The sequence below is a fragment of the Oncorhynchus mykiss genome, chromosome 12, assembly GCF_013265735.2.
Source record: "Oncorhynchus mykiss isolate Arlee chromosome 12, USDA_OmykA_1.1, whole genome shotgun sequence".
Lineage (NCBI taxonomy): Eukaryota > Metazoa > Chordata > Actinopteri > Salmoniformes > Salmonidae > Oncorhynchus > Oncorhynchus mykiss.
This window is the reverse complement of record NC_048576.1, coordinates 99,828,751-99,849,975: the sequence shown is the minus strand read 5'-3', so window position 1 is coordinate 99,849,975 and position 21,225 is coordinate 99,828,751. Positions and strand designations below refer to the sequence as shown.

At 40.4% G+C, this 21,225-nt stretch overlaps 1 protein-coding gene across 1 annotated transcript in view; it reads left to right on the top strand.

The window, feature by feature from the left end:
- The window catches only part of LOC110539068 (NLR family CARD domain-containing protein 3), a 1,005,455-nt gene extending 984,909 nt beyond the window's left edge, over positions 1–20,546 (top strand). Inside the window, exons 4-10 of the mRNA XM_036939641.1 lie at positions 9,297–9,525; positions 10,387–12,178; positions 16,012–16,185; positions 16,717–16,890; positions 18,032–18,205; positions 18,407–18,453; positions 19,975–20,546. Of these exons, the coding sequence (XP_036795536.1) occupies positions 9,297–9,525; positions 10,387–12,178; positions 16,012–16,185; positions 16,717–16,890; positions 18,032–18,205; positions 18,407–18,453; positions 19,975–20,531 (3,147 nt within the window). The 3' untranslated portion in view covers positions 20,532–20,546. The remainder of the gene's footprint in view (positions 1–9,296; positions 9,526–10,386; positions 12,179–16,011; positions 16,186–16,716; positions 16,891–18,031; positions 18,206–18,406; positions 18,454–19,974) is intronic.
- Positions 20,547–21,225: the final 679 nt, after the last annotated feature.

The window sequence follows — 21,225 nt, the reverse complement described above, 5'->3', positions numbered from 1 at the left end:
AAAGATATAAATCTGTATTTTTTTGTGAAGAATCAACAACAAGTGGGACACAATCATGAAGTGGAACAACATTTATTGGATATTTCAAACTCTTTTAACAAATCAAAAACTGAAAAATTGGGCGTGCAAAATTATTCAGCCCCCTTAAGTTAATACTTTGTAGCGCCACCTTTTGCTGCGATTACAGCTGTAAGTCGCTTGGGGTATGTCTCTATCAGTTTTGCACATCGAGAGACTGAAATTTTTTCCCATTCCTCCTTGCAAAACAGCTCGAGCTCAGTGAGGTTGGATGGAGAGCATTTGTGAACAGCAGTTTTCAGTTCTTTCCACAGATTCTCGATTAGATTCAGGTCTGGACTTTGACTTGGCCATTCTAACACCTGGATATGTTTATTTTTGAACCATTCCATTGTAGATTTTGCTTTATGTTTTGGATCATTGTCTTGTTGGAAGACAAATCTCCGTCCCAGTCTTAGGTCTTTTGCAGACTCTATCAGGTTTTCTTCCAGAATGGTCCTGTATTTGGCTCCATTCATCTTCCCATCAATTGTAACCATCTTCCCTGTCCCTGCTGAAGAAAAGCAGGCCCAAACCATGATGCTGCCACCACCATGTTTGACAGTGAGGATGGTGTGTTCAGCTGTGTTGCTTTTACGCCAAACATAACGTTTTGCATTGTTGCCAAAAAGTTCAATTTTGGTTTCATCTGACCAGAGCACCTTCTTCCACATGTTTGGTGTGTCTCCCAGGTTGCTTGTGGCAAACTTTAAACAACACTTTTTATGGATATCTTTAAGAAATGGCTTTCTTCTTGCCACTCTTCCATAAAGGCCAGATTTGTGCAATATACAACTGATTGTTGTCCTATGGACAGAATCTCCCACCTCAGCTGTAGATCTCTGCAGTTCATCCAGAGTGATCATGGGCCTCTTGGCTGCATCTCTGATCAGTCTTCTCCTTGTATGAGCTGAAATTTTAGAGGGACGGCCAGGTCTTGGTAGAATTGCAGTGGTCTGATACTCCTTCCATTTCAATATTATCGCTTGCACAGTGCTCCTTGGGATGTTTAAAGCTTGGGAAATCTTTTTGTATCCAAATCCGGCTTTAAACTTCTTCACAACAGTATCTCGGACCTGCCTGGTGTGTTCCTTGTTCTTCATGATGCTCTCTGCGCTTTTGACGGACCTCTGAGACTATCACAGTGCAGGTGCATTTATACGGAGACTTGATTACACACAGGTGGATTGTATTTATCATCATTAGTCATTTAGGTCAACATTGGATCATTCAGAGATCCTCACTGAACTTCTGGAGAGAGAGTTTGCTGCACTGAAAGTAAAGGGGCTGAATAATTTTGCATAATTTCCCCCCAAAATTCACATTTAAAAAAAAATATTCATCAGAAATGATTGCTTATAGGTACCTTCATGTGTCTGTAACATTTTTAGCTAAGAATAGAATTTACAGGGAAATAGTTGAAAAGTCACAATATTAGTTTAAAATTATCTTTAGAATGTCACGTTCTGACCATTGTTCTTGTGTGTTTTCCTTGTTTTAGTGTTGGTCAGGACGTGAGCTGGGTGGGGATTCTATGTTGTGTGTCTGGTTTGTCTATTTCTATGTCTGGCCTGATATGGTTCTCAATCAGAGGCAGGTGTTAGTCATTGTCTCTGATTGGGAACCATATTTAGGTAGCCTGGGTTTCACTGTGTGTTTTGTGGGTGTTTGTTCCTTTGTACCAGATAAGACTGTTTAGGTTTTCACTTTTCTTGTTTAGTTTATTCATGTATAGTTTTTTCTTCATTAAAAATCATGAATAACATTTTGGTCCGACTCTCCTTCACCTAAAGAAAACCGTTACATAGAAATAGCAGTGCTGGGGGATTTGGAAAGACATAGTCAGTCAATCAACAGTAGAATAATACTCTTATGAAAAATATGTATCTTTATCTGACAGTCTGTGGATACTATGAGACTAGAAAGGTTCAAATCCATGTAAGACTCACAACACAGTTGAATAATATATGCCAGGTGGAAATCAAGAGGATGTTCTACAGAGACAGGTGGACTGGGCTGAGAGGAGCAGAGGGGCGGGATTAAAATAGCTCATGATGGGTAATAGTCATTACTGTAAACATAATAGATGTCATTACTGTAAACATTATAGATGTCATTACTGTAAACATTATAGATGTTATTACTGTAAACATTATAGATGTTATTACTGTAAACATTATAGATGTCATTACTGTAAACATTATAGATGTCATTACTGTAAACATAATAGATGTCATTACTGTAAACATTATAGATGTCATTACTGTAAACATAATAGATGTCATTACTGTAAACATTATAGATGTCATTACTGTAAACATTAGATGTTATTACTGTAAACATAGATGTTATTACTGTAAACATTATAGATGTCATTACTGTAAACATTATAGATGTTATTACTGTAAACATAGATGTTATTACTGTAAACATTTTAGATAGTTATTAGTTATTTATTTACATTTGACTGCGTTAAACCTAGCAGTGCTATTTATTTCTCTGAGACTGAGTCAGATATATATTATTACTGTGTTAAACCTAGCAGTACTACTGATTCCTCTGAGAGTGAGTCAGATATATATTATTACTGTGTAAAACCTGGCAGTACTACTGATTTCTCTGAGACTGAGGCAGATATATATTATTACTGTGTTAAACCTAGCAGTACTACTGATTTCTCTGAGAGTGAGGCAGATATATATTATTACTGTGTAAAACCTGGCAGTACTACTGATTTCTCTGAGACTGAGGCAGATATATATTATTACTGTGTTAAACCTAGCAGTACTACTGATTTATCTGAGAGTGAGGCAGATTTCTCTGAGACTGAGTCAGATATATATTATTACTGTGTAAAACCTAGCAGTACTACTGATTTCTCTGAGAGTGAGGCAGATATATATTATTACTGTGTTAAACCTAGCAGTACTACTGATTTCTCTGAGACTGAGGCAGATATCTTGATTTTAAAAACAAAAATAACATGAATATTTGTCTCTCTGAATTGAAACCATTCAAGTGATAGATTTTAAACAAACACATGTCTGTCATTGACCAACCCCATAATTAGACAGTGATAAAACACACCTTTCATAATTTATTTGAACTATAAACGCTAATTTACCAACATTTCTGAAAATGGATATATAGCGTTTTGAAATTAAACTCTTCTTATGTTTCCCCATCTGAGCTCAGAGTAGATGAGAGATGTAATATTTGTCTCTGTTGTGTTGAAGTTCAATCAAGCAGGAGAGACCAGCCTCCCCTGTGCCCAGCGGTCTGTCCATGAAGAGTGACTGGTCTATGGGTACACCTATAAAGTTTAGAGAGGGAGACTTTTCTCTGAAACAAAGGTAAGAAAAACTCATGGGTCAGTGAGTTAAACAACACTATCTCTGGTCATTTGTCCTCTCCAATTTTCCCATTTATTTTTGTTGTTTTCATAATCCATAGGCTTATCCTTTTCTTCCATTTTCATGTAAAAACAACATTCCCTCCCTGAGTGAGTGAGTGAGTGAGTGAGTGAGTGAGTGAGTGTGTGTGTGTGTGTGTGTGTGTGTGTATATGTCTGTATGTATATATATATATATATATATATATGTATATGGCTATATATACAGTGCCTTGCGAAAGTATTCGGCCCCCTTGAACTTTGCGACCTTTTGCCACATTTCAGGCTTCAAACATAAAGATATAAATCTGTATTTTTTTGTGAAGAATCAACAACAAGTGGGACACAATCATGAAGTGGAACAACATTTATTGGATATTTCAAACTCTTTTAACAAATCAAAAACTGAAAAATTGGGCGTGCAAAATTATTCAGCCCCCTTAAGTTAATACTTTGTAGCGCCACCTTTTGCTGCGATTACAGCTGTAAGTCGCTTGGGGTATGTCTCTATCAGTTTTGCACATCGAGAGACTGAAATTTTTTCCCATTCCTCCTTGCAAAACAGCTCGAGCTCAGTGAGGTTGGATGGAGAGCATTTGTGAACAGCAGTTTTCAGTTCTTTCCACAGATTCTCGATTAGATTCAGGTCTGGACTTTGACTTGGCCATTCTAACACCTGGATATGTTTATTTTTGAACCATTCCATTGTAGATTTTGCTTTATGTTTTGGATCATTGTCTTGTTGGAAGACAAATCTCCGTCCCAGTCTTAGGTCTTTTGCAGACTCTATCAGGTTTTCTTCCAGAATGGTCCTGTATTTGGCTCCATTCATCTTCCCATCAATTGTAACCATCTTCCCTGTCCCTGCTGAAGAAAAGCAGGCCCAAACCATGATGCTGCCACCACCATGTTTGACAGTGAGGATGGTGTGTTCAGCTGTGTTGCTTTTACGCCAAACATAACGTTTTGCATTGTTGCCAAAAAGTTCAATTTTGGTTTCATCTGACCAGAGCACCTTCTTCCACATGTTTGGTGTGTCTCCCAGGTTGCTTGTGGCAAACTTTAAACAACACTTTTTATGGATATCTTTAAGAAATGGCTTTCTTCTTGCCACTCTTCCATAAAGGCCAGATTTGTGCAATATACAACTGATTGTTGTCCTATGGACAGAATCTCCCACCTCAGCTGTAGATCTCTGCAGTTCATCCAGAGTGATCATGGGCCTCTTGGCTGCATCTCTGATCAGTCTTCTCCTTGTATGAGCTGAAATTTTAGAGGGACGGCCAGGTCTTGGTAGAATTGCAGTGGTCTGATACTCCTTCCATTTCAATATTATCGCTTGCACAGTGCTCCTTGGGATGTTTAAAGCTTGGGAAATCTTTTTGTATCCAAATCCGGCTTTAAACTTCTTCACAACAGTATCTCGGACCTGCCTGGTGTGTTCCTTGTTCTTCATGATGCTCTCTGCGCTTTTGACGGACCTCTGAGACTATCACAGTGCAGGTGCATTTATACGGAGACTTGATTACACACAGGTGGATTGTATTTATCATCATTAGTCATTTAGGTCAACATTGGATCATTCAGAGATCCTCACTGAACTTCTGGAGAGAGAGTTTGCTGCACTGAAAGTAAAGGGGCTGAATAATTTTGCATAATTTCCCCCCAAAATTCACATTTAAAAAAAAATATTCATCAGAAATGATTGCTTATAGGTACCTTCATGTGTCTGTAACATTTTTAGCTAAGAATAGAATTTACAGGGAAATAGTTGAAAAGTCACAATATTAGTTTAAAATTATCTTTAGAATGTCACGTTCTGACCATTGTTCTTGTGTGTTTTCCTTGTTTTAGTGTTGGTCAGGACGTGAGCTGGGTGGGGATTCTATGTTGTGTGTCTGGTTTGTCTATTTCTATGTCTGGCCTGATATGGTTCTCAATCAGAGGCAGGTGTTAGTCATTGTCTCTGATTGGGAACCATATTTAGGTAGCCTGGGTTTCACTGTGTGTTTTGTGGGTGTTTGTTCCTTTGTACCAGATAAGACTGTTTAGGTTTTCACTTTTCTTGTTTAGTTTATTCATGTATAGTTTTTTCTTCATTAAAAATCATGAATAACATTTTGGTCCGACTCTCCTTCACCTAAAGAAAACCGTTACATAGAAATAGCAGTGCTGGGGGATTTGGAAAGACATAGTCAGTCAATCAACAGTAGAATAATACTCTTATGAAAAATATGTATCTTTATCTGACAGTCTGTGGATACTATGAGACTAGAAAGGTTCAAATCCATGTAAGACTCACAACACAGTTGAATAATATATGCCAGGTGGAAATCAAGAGGATGTTCTACAGAGACAGGTGGACTGGGCTGAGAGGAGCAGAGGGGCGGGATTAAAATAGCTCATGATGGGTAATAGTCATTACTGTAAACATAATAGATGTCATTACTGTAAACATTATAGATGTCATTACTGTAAACATTATAGATGTTATTACTGTAAACATTATAGATGTTATTACTGTAAACATTATAGATGTCATTACTGTAAACATTATAGATGTCATTACTGTAAACATAATAGATGTCATTACTGTAAACATTATAGATGTCATTACTGTAAACATAATAGATGTCATTACTGTAAACATTATAGATGTCATTACTGTAAACATTAGATGTTATTACTGTAAACATAGATGTTATTACTGTAAACATTATAGATGTCATTACTGTAAACATTATAGATGTTATTACTGTAAACATAGATGTTATTACTGTAAACATTTTAGATAGTTATTAGTTATTTATTTACATTTGACTGCGTTAAACCTAGCAGTGCTATTTATTTCTCTGAGACTGAGTCAGATATATATTATTACTGTGTTAAACCTAGCAGTACTACTGATTCCTCTGAGAGTGAGTCAGATATATATTATTACTGTGTAAAACCTGGCAGTACTACTGATTTCTCTGAGACTGAGGCAGATATATATTATTACTGTGTTAAACCTAGCAGTACTACTGATTTCTCTGAGAGTGAGGCAGATATATATTATTACTGTGTAAAACCTGGCAGTACTACTGATTTCTCTGAGACTGAGGCAGATATATATTATTACTGTGTTAAACCTAGCAGTACTACTGATTTATCTGAGAGTGAGGCAGATTTCTCTGAGACTGAGTCAGATATATATTATTACTGTGTAAAACCTAGCAGTACTACTGATTTCTCTGAGAGTGAGGCAGATATATATTATTACTGTGTTAAACCTAGCAGTACTACTGATTTCTCTGAGACTGAGGCAGATATCTTGATTTTAAAAACAAAAATAACATGAATATTTGTCTCTCTGAATTGAAACCATTCAAGTGATAGATTTTAAACAAACACATGTCTGTCATTGACCAACCCCATAATTAGACAGTGATAAAACACACCTTTCATAATTTATTTGAACTATAAACGCTAATTTACCAACATTTCTGAAAATGGATATATAGCGTTTTGAAATTAAACTCTTCTTATGTTTCCCCATCTGAGCTCAGAGTAGATGAGAGATGTAATATTTGTCTCTGTTGTGTTGAAGTTCAATCAAGCAGGAGAGACCAGCCTCCCCTGTGCCCAGCGGTCTGTCCATGAAGAGTGACTGGTCTATGGGTACACCTATAAAGTTTAGAGAGGGAGACTTTTCTCTGAAACAAAGGTAAGAAAAACTCATGGGTCAGTGAGTTAAACAACACTATCTCTGGTCATTTGTCCTCTCCAATTTTCCCATTTATTTTTGTTGTTTTCATAATCCATAGGCTTATCCTTTTCTTCCATTTTCATGTAAAAACAACATTCCCTCCCTGAGTGAGTGAGTGAGTGAGTGAGTGAGTGAGTGAGTGTGTGTGTGTGTGTGTGTGTGTGTGTATATGTCTGTATGTATATATATATATATATATATATATATATATATATATGTATATGGCTATATATACAGTGCCTTGCGAAAGTATTCGGCCCCCTTGAACTTTGCGACCTTTTGCCACATTTCAGGCTTCAAACATAAAGATATAAATCTGTATTTTTTTGTGAAGAATCAACAACAAGTGGGACACAATCATGAAGTGGAACAACATTTATTGGATATTTCAAACTCTTTTAACAAATCAAAAACTGAAAAATTGGGCGTGCAAAATTATTCAGCCCCCTTAAGTTAATACTTTGTAGCGCCACCTTTTGCTGCGATTACAGCTGTAAGTCGCTTGGGGTATGTCTCTATCAGTTTTGCACATCGAGAGACTGAAATTTTTTCCCATTCCTCCTTGCAAAACAGCTCGAGCTCAGTGAGGTTGGATGGAGAGCATTTGTGAACAGCAGTTTTCAGTTCTTTCCACAGATTCTCGATTAGATTCAGGTCTGGACTTTGACTTGGCCATTCTAACACCTGGATATGTTTATTTTTGAACCATTCCATTGTAGATTTTGCTTTATGTTTTGGATCATTGTCTTGTTGGAAGACAAATCTCCGTCCCAGTCTTAGGTCTTTTGCAGACTCTATCAGGTTTTCTTCCAGAATGGTCCTGTATTTGGCTCCATTCATCTTCCCATCAATTGTAACCATCTTCCCTGTCCCTGCTGAAGAAAAGCAGGCCCAAACCATGATGCTGCCACCACCATGTTTGACAGTGAGGATGGTGTGTTCAGCTGTGTTGCTTTTACGCCAAACATAACGTTTTGCATTGTTGCCAAAAAGTTCAATTTTGGTTTCATCTGACCAGAGCACCTTCTTCCACATGTTTGGTGTGTCTCCCAGGTTGCTTGTGGCAAACTTTAAACAACACTTTTTATGGATATCTTTAAGAAATGGCTTTCTTCTTGCCACTCTTCCATAAAGGCCAGATTTGTGCAATATACAACTGATTGTTGTCCTATGGACAGAATCTCCCACCTCAGCTGTAGATCTCTGCAGTTCATCCAGAGTGATCATGGGCCTCTTGGCTGCATCTCTGATCAGTCTTCTCCTTGTATGAGCTGAAATTTTAGAGGGACGGCCAGGTCTTGGTAGAATTGCAGTGGTCTGATACTCCTTCCATTTCAATATTATCGCTTGCACAGTGCTCCTTGGGATGTTTAAAGCTTGGGAAATCTTTTTGTATCCAAATCCGGCTTTAAACTTCTTCACAACAGTATCTCGGACCTGCCTGGTGTGTTCCTTGTTCTTCATGATGCTCTCTGCGCTTTTGACGGACCTCTGAGACTATCACAGTGCAGGTGCATTTATACGGAGACTTGATTACACACAGGTGGATTGTATTTATCATCATTAGTCATTTAGGTCAACATTGGATCATTCAGAGATCCTCACTGAACTTCTGGAGAGAGAGTTTGCTGCACTGAAAGTAAAGGGGCTGAATAATTTTGCACGCCCAATTTTTCAGTTTTTGATTTGTTAAAAAAGTTTGAAATATCCAATAAATGTCGTTCCACTTCATGATTGTGTCCCACTTGTTGTTGATTCTTCACAAAAAAATACAGTTTTATATCTTTATGTTTGAAGCCTGAAATGTGGCAAAAGGTCGCAAAGTTCAAGGGGGCCGAATACTTTCGCAAGGCACTGTATATACTCCTCAGATGTTTTGTCCCCAGAAACCAACAGAAGAGATCAGAGTCAGAGATTCTCAGTGGTCAGTCTTCCCAGATTCATCAAACAGACCTGGCCTCTATATTCAGTGTATGTGGTCCTGTTATGTACATTTGTTTTTGTTTTTCTCAAGTAAAGTTGATCTGTCAATCATTTATTAATGTGTTCATGAGAAAGCATTTCTTATCTTGCTTAAATTATTTACTTTATTCATTTCAGTTGCTTGAAGAGAATATTATCACATTAATGAAGAACGAGCTGAAGATGTTCAAGAGGATTCTGAGTTCAGAACTCCCACAAGGCTTTGAGAGTCAGAAGCAGGATAAGGAAGTGGTGGAAGCTGAAGATGAGAAGCAGGAGAGCAGTGCCAGAGAGGGGGCTCTGAAGATCACACTGCACGTCCTGAGGAAAATGAACCAGAAGGAGCTTGCTGACACACTGGAGAAAAGTAAGAGCTGTCTGCCTCATGTTGAATGCTGTTTTATAACAAACATTTAAAAGTTGTAGCTCAAGTACAGCTAAAATAGCTTTTTAACTCAATAATATTGTAGAAGCCTTAATACAACACTTAGTGACCTCATCAAGTAGCAGCAGGGATGTGTTGTGGTGATTAATTTAGACAGACAGAGAGAGAGCGAGAGAGAGAGAGAGAGAGAGAGAGAGAGAGAGAGAGAGAGAGAGAGAGAGAGAGAGAGAGAGAGAGAGAGAGAGAGAGAGAGAGAGAGAGAGAGAGAGAGAGAGAGAGAGAGAGAGAGAGAGAGAGAGAGAGAGAGAGAGAGAGAGAGAGAGAGAGAGGACATGTCGACGTTCTGACCTTAGTTCCCTTTGTGTTAGTATGGTCAGGGCGTGAGTTGGGGTGGGTTGTCTATGTTCCTTTTTCTATGTAGTATTTATGTGTTTGGCCTGGTACGGTTCTCAATCAGAGGCAGGTGTCGTTAGTTGTCTCTGATTGAGAATCATACCTTTCCTTTTGTGTTTCGTGTTTATTTTCCGTGTTTGTTTCCACACGGAACTGTTTAGGTTTTGTTTTTTCACGTTGTCGTTTATTGTTTTGTTCAGTGTTCTTATTAAAAACCAGGCTGGTCCGATCCTCAGAAGAGGAAAGTCGTTACACAACATGAATCATCAATAATAATAATAATATAATCAGTCACTCCAGTGTCTAATGCATTATGAAATCATGTACACATTTATACAGGAGTTTAAGGGAAAACATTATTATCATGTATAACTTTATAACAGTCCAACAACACTGTAGGCATTAAAACAGACGTGATATTAATATCCTCTGTGTTATTTCTTCATTCAGGTGAGCTTGCTGTGATTTGCCAACGTGAACTCAAATCTCATCTAAAGAAGAAGTTTCAATGTGTATTTGAGGGGATCGCTAAACAAGGAAACCCAACACTTCTCAGTAAGATCTACACAGAGCTCTACATCACAGAGGGTGGAACAGGAGAGGTCAATAATGAACATGAGCTGAGACAGATTGAGACAACAACCAGGAAACAAGCAAGACCAGAGACTGCAATCAAATGTAACGACATCTTCAAACCCTTAACTGGACAAGACAAACTTATCAGAACTGTGTTGACAAAGGGAGTCGCTGGCATTGGAAAAACAGTCTCCGTGCAGAAGTTCATTCTGGACTGGGCTGAAGGAAAAGCAAATCAGGATGTCCAATTTGTATTTTCATTCCCTTTTCGGGAGCTGAATTTGATGAAAGAGGACAAACACACTTTGATTGAACTTCTCAATCACTTCTCAATGGAAACCAAAGAATCAAGAATTTCCAACTATGACAAGTACAAAGTTCTGTTCATCTTTGATGGTCTGGATGAGTGTCGACTGCCCCTAGACTTCCAGAAGAACAAGATCTGTTGTGACGTCACAGAGTCAACCTCAGTGGATGTTCTGCTGACAAATCTCATCAAGGGAAATCTGCTTCCCTCTGCTCTCCTCTGGATAACTACCCGACCTGCAGCAGCCAATAAGATCCCTTCAGGGTTTGTTGATCAGGTGACAGAGGTACGAGGGTTCAATGATCCACAGAAGGAGGAGTACTTCAGGAAGAGATTCAGTGATGAGGACCTGGCCAGCAGAATCATCTCACACATAAAGACATCAAGGAGCCTCCACATCATGTGCCACATTCCAGTCTTCTGTTGGATTTCTGCAATAGTGCTTGAAGACATGCTGAAACGTAAGAGAGAAGAGATGCCCAAGACTCTGACTGAGATGTACACACACCTTGTGGTGTTTCATACCAAACAGAAGAATGAAAAGTATCTTGGGAAAGAAGAGACAGGTCCACACTGGAATAAAGAGAGCATTCTGTCACTGGGAAAACTGGCTTTTCAACAGCTTGTGAATGGCAATCTGATTTTCTATGAAGAAGACCTGAAGGAGGCTGGCATTGATGTCAATGAAGCCTCAGTGTACTCAGGATTGTGCACACAGCTCTTTAAAGAGGAATGTGGGCTGGTCCAGGACAATGTGTACTGCTTTGTGCATCTGAGCATTCAGGAGTTTCTGGCTGCTGTATATGTGTTCCTCTCATTCATCAACAACAATGAGAATCTTATCACCAAACCTCAATCAACATCCAGGAACCTTGTTGCGCTGTTCAGAAACAAGCCTGGAGTTACTGTCTACAAGAGTGCTGTGGATGAAGCCTTACAAAGTGAGACAGGAAACCTGGACCTTTTCCTCCGCTTCCTTCTGGGCCTCTCACTGGAGTCCAATCAGAAGCACTTACGAGGTCTACTGACAATGACAAGAAGCAGCTCACAGAGCCATGAAGAAACAGTCAAGTACATCAAGAAGAAGATCAGGGAGAATCCCTCTCCAGAGAGGTGCATCAATCTGTTCCACTGTCTGAATGAACTGAATGACCATTCTCTAGTGGAGGAGATCCAAAGCTACCTGAGATCAGGAAGTCTCTCAGAAGCCAAACTGTCACCTGCACAGTGGTCAGCTCTGGTCTTTGTGTTGCTGACTTCAGAAGAGGAGCTGGATGTGTTTGACCTGAAGAAATACTCCAGATCAGAGGAAGGTCTGCTGAGGCTGCTGCCAGTGGTCAAAGCCTCCAAAGCTGCTCTGTGAGTACATAACATTACTTTTAAGTACTAATCATCAGGAAGAAATATTCACTTTAGAGAAAAATATGAATTGTTTTAAAAACATATTTACTCAGTGCATTGCTGTTCACATTAGTATAACAATTGAAGTATCTGGGATCTACGTGTGTTTATATTAGTTACTGCGCTGTTACTAAGCAGTAATGCATTACGGCAGTGTTACGTTACTACACCTAATAGGAAATGCACATGCGCACTGGGGTGCCGGGAACTGTAGAGCACGAGGGGTTCTGACTAAACGAAAACTAACTGTACTCCCGGCTCCTGCCTGGTCATTTCTCCACAACACAAATATCACAGTGGCGACGAGGTGATTAAACTACATAAACGGACATTGCTTGAAGGGAATAATGTTGCGTGAGTAATGAAACTCAAAATAATTATGTAATTCGTCAGTTATTTTTTATTTTCTTTCGCCAGTAGAGAAGGCTAAGCACTGCTAGTAGGTACAGTATTCAGGAGCTGCCAAGTAGCAAGACTATTGGAGTCCAGAATAGCGACACTGCTCTCTGGTGGTTCAATTTAAAAAATGGTCATTGAACCCATTGAAATTAGGCGATATCAGTGGAGAAATATTGGCAAGAAGAAAAAGGAAGAAGGACCGTAACACATTATTACAAATGAGTGCAGTAAATGAAGTAATTGCAGAAACTTCTGAAGTGAAGAATTAGATGAAAATTAAGGATTACAAGGAATAAGGAAACTGAACAATTAACTGTGAAAATGGCAACGATTGGTCGAGTACCAGAGATTGAGGATTTTGATTCCTATTTGGAGCATTTTGAACGTTGGCTGGCTGCAAATGAAATCAAAGATGAAAAGAAGCAGACGTATTTATCATGTGTTTTGGGTCCAACGGAGTATGGATTGCTGAAAGGTCTCATTGAACCAATAAAAGCAGTGGAGTTGAACTATGCAGAACTGACTGAAACTCTTTCAAGGTATTTCAAGCCTAAGCCAATTCTCATTGCAGAACGTTTCAGATTTTACCAACATCACCAGAGTCAAGGGGAAACCGTGGCTGACTACATCCTTGCTTTGAAAAGGCTGGCAAGTACATGTGAGTTTGCACGATTTCTTGATGATGCTCTCCGAGACAAGTTTGTATGTGGTCTCACAGGTGAAGCATATCACAGAAGGCTCCTGTCAGAGAAGGACCTGACCTTTAAGAAAGCCTGTGATATAGCACTTGGACTCGAGCTTGCCCACAGGGATACTATTGAGCTATCGGGACATGCAGAACATCAGAAAGGTGTTCAGAAGGTCAGTGATGCACGTGGTGAAAAAAGCTCACAAAAGTCACACTTTTCTCAGTCCCGTCCTCAAGGTTACACAAGAACAAAGCAGCCCACATCTCAAAGGTCTAAGCCAAGTTGCTACAGATGTGGGGGAGATAATCATCAGCACAGTGAATGTCGATTCCAAAATGAAAAGTGCCACAATTGTGGAAAGGTTGGACAATTACAGAGAGTGTGTAAGGCCTCGAAAAGGCACAGCAAGAGCGCACAAAGTGTCAGACGCAGCACAAGAAGAGGAAGGTACAACTGAAACAGTAGTGGAACTGTTCACAGTGTACACAGCTCAACAACTAAAAGATGGAATCTATCTCAACATGGAGTTAGCGGGAAAACAGGTTAAAATGCAGCTGGACACCGGAGCGTCTGTATCTCTGGTTCCAGAGAGACTCTACAAAGAAAAAATGAAAGACTGCCCTCTTCAGCCCGCGTCCATCCGCCTTTCTTCATACACTGGTGACACTATTCCTGTGTTAGGGCAGATCCAGGTACCAGTCCGGTATGAGGGGAAGGAGTGGACGCTACCGCTTGTCATTGTTAAAGGAGAAAAATCAGCCTTGCTAGGCAGAAACTGGCTACAAAAGATCAAGTTGAACTGGGGAGAAATCTTCAGTCTGAGAAATGACAAACCAGTGAGTCAGGCTACACTCACTAACATGCTGGAGAAGCACAAAGAACTTTTCAAAGATGGCTACGGTGAAATACAAGACTTCACAGCAAAAGTCAGAGTGCAAGAAGGAACCAAGCCTATCTTTCACAAACCACGTCCGGTTCCCTATGCTCTTAAGGAAGCAGTAGAGAAGGAACTGGACCGCCTACAGAAGAATAACATAATCACGAAAGTAGCGAGGAGCAACTGGGCCGCTCCGATTGTTGTAGTTCCAAAGAAAGACAAGACCATCAGAATGTGCGGTGACTACGAGGTCACAGTAAATCGCTGCATACTACCAGAGGAATATCCACTACCAAACGCTGAAGATCTGTTTGCCACTCTAGCTGGTGGGAAGGTTTTCAGTAAGCTGGACCTGGCATTCGCTTATCAGCAACTGAAGCTGGATCCGGAGTCAGAACAGTATCTGACCATCAATACACACAAGGGGCTATTCAGATTCAATTGCTTGGCCTATGTTCGTAGGCCGTCATTGAAAATAAGATTTTTTTCTTAACTGACTTGCCTGGTTAAATAAAGGTAAAAAAAAAAAAAAATCCTGTCACCATCTTACCATCCGCAATCAAACGGAGCAGTGGAGAGAGCAAACCTTTAAGAAGGCCTGGACTAGACTCGAGGTTCAGTCTGTGCCCACCCACCAAAGGCTTCCTCAGTTCCTGTTTACTTACCGTAACACACCACACACAGTAAAGGAATGTACACCAGCTGAACTGTTTCTGAAAGGCCAACCACGTACCCGCCTGACATTGTTGAAACCAGAAACCAGTCAAGCACTGTGGCAAAACACCAGCTACAGCAGAAGAAAGCTCATGATAGACACTCAAAGACTGTCAGAGAATTCAAAGAGGGAGAGAGGGTGATGGTACGTGATTTCAGACACCCCAAGCGCCTGTGGAACTCAGGTGTGATCTTGCAACGCAGAGGACCTTTGACTTACCAAGTCCAAATTGGTCATCGCCAGGTCAACGTTCATGTGGATCATCTGCTACGGTCCAACGCCCCAGCAGAGACATGCCGAGAGAACAGGAACAACAACGACCCCCAGGACTATTCTCCTGACTGTGGACGTACGGGAGAGACAGAGCCTGACCTTCCACCCGAACCTGGCCCACCACAGGAAGCCCAGGAGGAGCGGAGATATCCTATTCGACAGCGAAGGGCACCTCAAAAGCTTGACCTGTGAGTTGAGCTGGTTAAGGAGGTAACGGACAGTAAAACAAACACTTTAATATGTCCTAGATAAAAGGAAAGAAAAAGGACATTACCTGGGTTAGTTATTAGGACACAAACTCCATCTTTGGGGCATCTTTGGGGCAGAATAATCCCCTGGATTTGTGCTGGGCTCTGAAAAGTCTGCTTCAACACAGTAGTTGAATTTTGTTTAAGAATGCATTGTTCAGATATTGCATTAGTAGTTACCTAACATATTTACCTTGTTCTCTGGGAGTTAAACACTATGGGGGAGGAGTGTAGTATCTGGGATCTACATGTGTTTATATTAGTTACTGTGCTGTTACTAAGCAGTAATGCATTACGGCAGTGTTACGTTACTACACCTAATAGGAAATGCACATGCGCACTGGGGTGCCGGGAACCGTAGAGCATGAGGGGTTTTGACTAAACAAAAACTAACTGTACTCCCGGCTCCTGCCTGGTCATTTCTCCACAACACAAATATTACAACAATGTGACTATACATTTCTAGGAGATTAAAGATTAATCTATATGTTTTTTGGGAGAATAAACCAAATGCATCTGCCATTGTCCTTCTACACTACTGGTGTTAAATTAACAGTGTGTTTGTGAAATCATGATGATCTCTTTATCAGGCTGTCAGGCTGTGGAGTCACGGACAAAGGCTGTGCTTCTCTGGTCTCAGCTCTGAAGTCAAACCCCTCACACCTGAGAGAGCTGGACCTGAGTAACAATGACCTGAAGGATTCAGGAGTGAAGCTGCTCTCTGCTGGACTGGGGAATCCCCACTGTAAACTGGAGACTCTGAGGTCAGTGTTCCTGTAGTTGGTCAACAAGTGATAACTGTTCACCAGATCCACATGTGTTTACCAGACACATAATCCACACCATATGTGTTTGGACAGTGAAGTTACAGTTTTAAATGAGTCTCTATGCTCCAGCATTTAGGATTTTAGATATTATGTTTCATGTTAGGCGGCAGTACAGAATGTCACCTTTATTTTTAAGGTACTCATAAAAATCTGTTTTAGCTTTTAGAAATGAAAGCACTTCATGGACATAGTTCTCCCATTTGAATAAGTACTACAAGTTTATTTTTTTAAAGCTAACATCAGAGGTGAAGGTCTGGCCAGTCAACTCAGATATTTGTAAAATACATTTCTCTCTCTTCAAGCAATGTTATGATAATTTCTAATAATGATACATTCATTCATTTATGAATAGATATGGCAGGTTTCAGGACACTGATGTATCTGAATATGTTGAAAAATATATACTGCCACTATTTTCACTACCAAATAATAGCAGTGTGATATTTAATATGATTTGACTCTTTGCAGGCTGTCAGGCTGTGGAGTCACAAAGGAAGGCTGTGCTTCTCTGGTCTCAGCTCTGAAGGCAAATCCCTCACACCCGAGAGAGCTGGATCTGAGTAACAATGACCTGAAGGATTTAGGAGTGAAGCTGCTCTCTGCTGGACTGGGGAATCCCCACTCTAAACTGGAGACTCTGAGGTCAGTATTCCTGTAGTTGGTCAACAAGTGATAACTGTTCACCAGATTCACAAGTGTTTACCAGGCACACATAGTCCACATCATATGTGTTTACCAGGCACACATAGTCCACATCATATGTGTTTACCAGATACATAGTCCACATCATATGTGTTTACCAGATACATAGTCCACATCATATGTGTTTACCAGATACACATAGTCCACATCATATGTGTTTACCAGGCACATAGTCCACATCATATGTGTTTACCAGACACACATAGTCCACATCATATGTGTTTACCAGACACACATAGTCCACATCATATGTGTTTACCAGATACATAGTCCACATCATATGTGTTTACCAGATACATAGTCCACATCATATGTGTTTGGACAGTGAAGTTTACAGTTTTAAATTTGGTGCTATGCTCCAGCATTTTGGATTTGAGATCAAATGTTTCATATTAGATGACAGTACAGAATGTCACCTTTTAATTTGAGGTTTGAATGTCTTGTTGTAGCCTCTGTAACTCTCTCACTCATTATTATTAATTATTTATTCAAGTCACAGGTTTGATGTAGTCATTGCGTTAAAGAATATGGGACCAAATACAATTATTTTGACTACTTGAATACACTATACGTGAATTGGTCAGAATACTTATGGCTTCTCCAAATGGAGGGACTAGATACATAAGGGCTTTCAATTCTAAACGGTAAAACAGATATGTATGAAAATACCCTCAAATTAAAGGTGACACTATATACTGTCACCTCATGTGAAACATTAGACCTCAAATCCAAAATGTTGGAGTACATATCCACATTTAAAATGTTATCTTCACTGTCAAAATAGATATGTACTGAGTATACAGTCCACACCAATCTAAATCTGATACCTCACTGTTTGTATTTTAACCGATACTGCTTTTTAAACTGGTCTGGTCAGTCTACTATAATATTTGGACTTTATATTTTTCTCTCTACAAGCCATACTTAGATTTTTTGTCATTTCAATTAATCATTAATTTACGAATAGATATGAAATGTTGCTGGACATTGATATATCTGAATATGTTGAGGAAATATACTGCCACTATTTTCACCACTAAAGAATAGCAGTGTGGTTTAAATATGATTTGACTCTTTGCAGGCTGTCAGGCTGTCTAGTCACAGAGGAAGGCTGTTCTTCTCTGGTCTCAGCTCTGAAGTCAAACCCCTCACACCTGAGAGAGCTGGACCTGAGCTACAATCACCCAGGAGACTCAGGAGTCAGACTGCTCTCTGCTGGACTGGAGGATCCACACTGCAGACTGGAGAAACTCAAGTATGTAGAGGGTTTATGTCAATGTTCAGATCAGACATGTTTGACTTATCAGGCCAGTTAAGACAAACATTCTTACCACCACTTAGACAAAGTGTGTGAGTGAGAGAGTGAGTGAGTGAGTTAGTGAGTGAGTGAGTGAGTGAGTGAGTGAGTTCACGTGTATCCCTCAATGACTGTCTGTTCTTCTGCTTACCGCTACAGTGTGGAACATGGTGGAGAGTACACAATGAAACCTGGACTTAGAAAATGTGAGTGTTGACTGCTGTGAAGAATATGACTAAGAATAATTCTTAATTCAAGTTAAGTCAAAGACCACCATCATTACTTACTTGGTCATATTACATACAATCTGTAGTTCTACAGAAGCAGAAATCAGGGACACCAAAGTTTAGAAAGAGCAGCTTTGGCAGTGTGTGTGTATGTGTGTGGTGTGTTCGTGTTACGCTAGAAATGTGTGTTTATGCATGCATACAGGTGTGTGTGTGCTCAGGATGTGTGTGTGTGTGTGTGCTCAGGATGTGTGTGTGTGTGTGTGTGTGTGTGTGTGTGTATATAATTAATAGGAATACGTGTGTTTTATATTACCATACAGTATAACATATGACCATTCAACAAGTCTCAAGTTACCTTAACTTCTCCTTTTGATACCTAGAAACATCTACATTAAATTAATTAGTGATTTTTTTATTATTTTTATTTCACCTTTATTTCAAGTTATTATTATTATTATTATTATTCAAAGTCAAAATTGGCTACATCATTTTTATTTTTTATTTCACATTTATTTAACAGACAGACGGGCAGGCAGGGGGACAGACAGACGGGCAGGCAGGGGGACAGACAGACGGGCAGGCAGGGGGACAGACAGACGGGCAGGCAGGGGGACAGACACACAGGCAGGCAGGGGGACAGACACACAGGCAGGCAGGGGGACAGACACACAGGCAGGCAGTGACAGACACACAGGCAGGCAGTGACAGACATAGAGAGACAGTCAGGTAAGTAGGCCAGTTGAGAACAAGTTCTCATTTACCGGGGCTGCAGGGAAGCCTAGTGGTTAGAGCGTTGGACTAGTAGCCGGAAGGTTGCAAGTTCAAACCCCCGAGCTGACAAGGTACAAATCTGTCGTTCTGCCCCTGAACAGGCAGTTAACCCACTGTTCCTAGGCCGTCATTGAAAATAAGAATGTGTTCTTAACTGACTTGCCTAGTAAAATAAAGGTTAAATTAAAAATAAAATAAAAAAAACATCTCCGACCTGGCCAATATAAAGCAGAGCAGTGCAACAAAAACAACATTGAGTTACACATAAACAAATGTACAGTCAATAACACAAAGGAAAAGAAAAATAGAAAAATCTATGTACAGTGCAGCTTATGTAGAAGAGTAGGGAGGAAGGGCAATAAATAGGCCAATGCTACGGGTGGGTGTTGCTATGGTGACCAGTGAGATATACCTGCTGCGTATGCTACGGGTGGGTGTTGCTATGGTGACCAGTGAGATATACCTGCTGCGTATGCTACGGGTGGGTGTTGCTATGGTGACCAGTGAGATAAACCTGCTGCGTATGCTACGGGTGGGTGTTGCTATGGTGACCAGTGAGCTGAGATAAGGCCAGGCTTTACCTAGCAAAGACTTATAAATGCCAGTGGGTTTGGCGACGGATATGTAGTGAGGGCCAGCCAACGAGAGCATTCAGGTCGCCAGGGAGTTAACATTCTATTGTGAATGATGATGATTTCTAACATTGTGTCTGGTTTCATCCATCAGATGCCTGTGATCTCACACTGGACCTAAACACAGCACACAGACTCCTCTCTCTGACTGAGGATAACAGAAAGGTGACATGTAGCAGGGAGACACAACCGTATCCTGATCACCAGGAGAGATTTGAGTTCTGGCAGCAAGTGCTGTGTAGAGATGGTCTGACTGGGCGCTGTTACTGGGAGGTAGAGGGGAGTGGGGGATTGGCTGACATTGGAATGACATATAAAGGAATCAGCAGGAGAGGAAGGGGTAATGACTGTGTTATTGGATCCAATGACAAGTCTTGGAGTCTGTTCTTTTCTGACAAAAGATACAATGCCAGGCACAATAATGCTCACATTACCTTAGACGTCCCCCCCTCCAGCTCCCACAGAGTAGGAGTGTATCTGGACTGGCCAGCCGGCACTCTGTCCTTCTACAGAGTCTCCTCTGACACACTGACCCACCTGTACACATTCTACACCACATTCACCGAGCCCCTCTATCCAGGGTTTAGGGTTTATGATGTTACCTCCTCAGTGTCCCTTTGTCAGGTGGTCCCTGTGTCAAACACAACATGATGTTTCACTCTAATCATGTGTTTTATGTTTGATCACAATATGACATGTAAATACATGGAGTAACACACACACCAGTTTGGACCATTTTATTCCAGTAAATAATAACCATGGTAACTCTGTGTCAATGGACACACACATTCGCACACTGGACACACAATAACACACACTGGAAAGACACACACACACACGTGTTTTCCAAGATGGCGTAGCAGTCAGACGTCTTGTCGTGTCCCTTGTATATATCGTTTTTTCAACATATTTTTCTTCGCATATCTTTTAAAAATGTTTTGCTAAACCTCAACTTCTAAATACTCTCCTGCAACCCGCCTCACCCAATGTAGCTATTTTTTTCTAAAGTACTTATATTTACTTCGGATCCGGATCGCCTCAACTGAAGCTAGCCAGCTAACTACCAGGTATCAGTCAGCAAACCATTGCTAGCGGTCTTCAGCTAACCGGTCATCAGCTAACCTTTAGCTCGGAAAGCTCTCGCCAGTTCGAACAACGCGACTCTAACCAGAGCATAACGGACCTATATTTTTTTTATCCCCGGATTCCCACCGGATTCCCACCGTAAACGGAACATCTTCAGCTGGATCTTCACAACTAGCTAACTAGCTAACCGCAACCCCGGATGATTACTCCTGGCTAGCGTTTCCACCCACTTAGCTTCAAGCTAGCCCGGCCAGAGCTC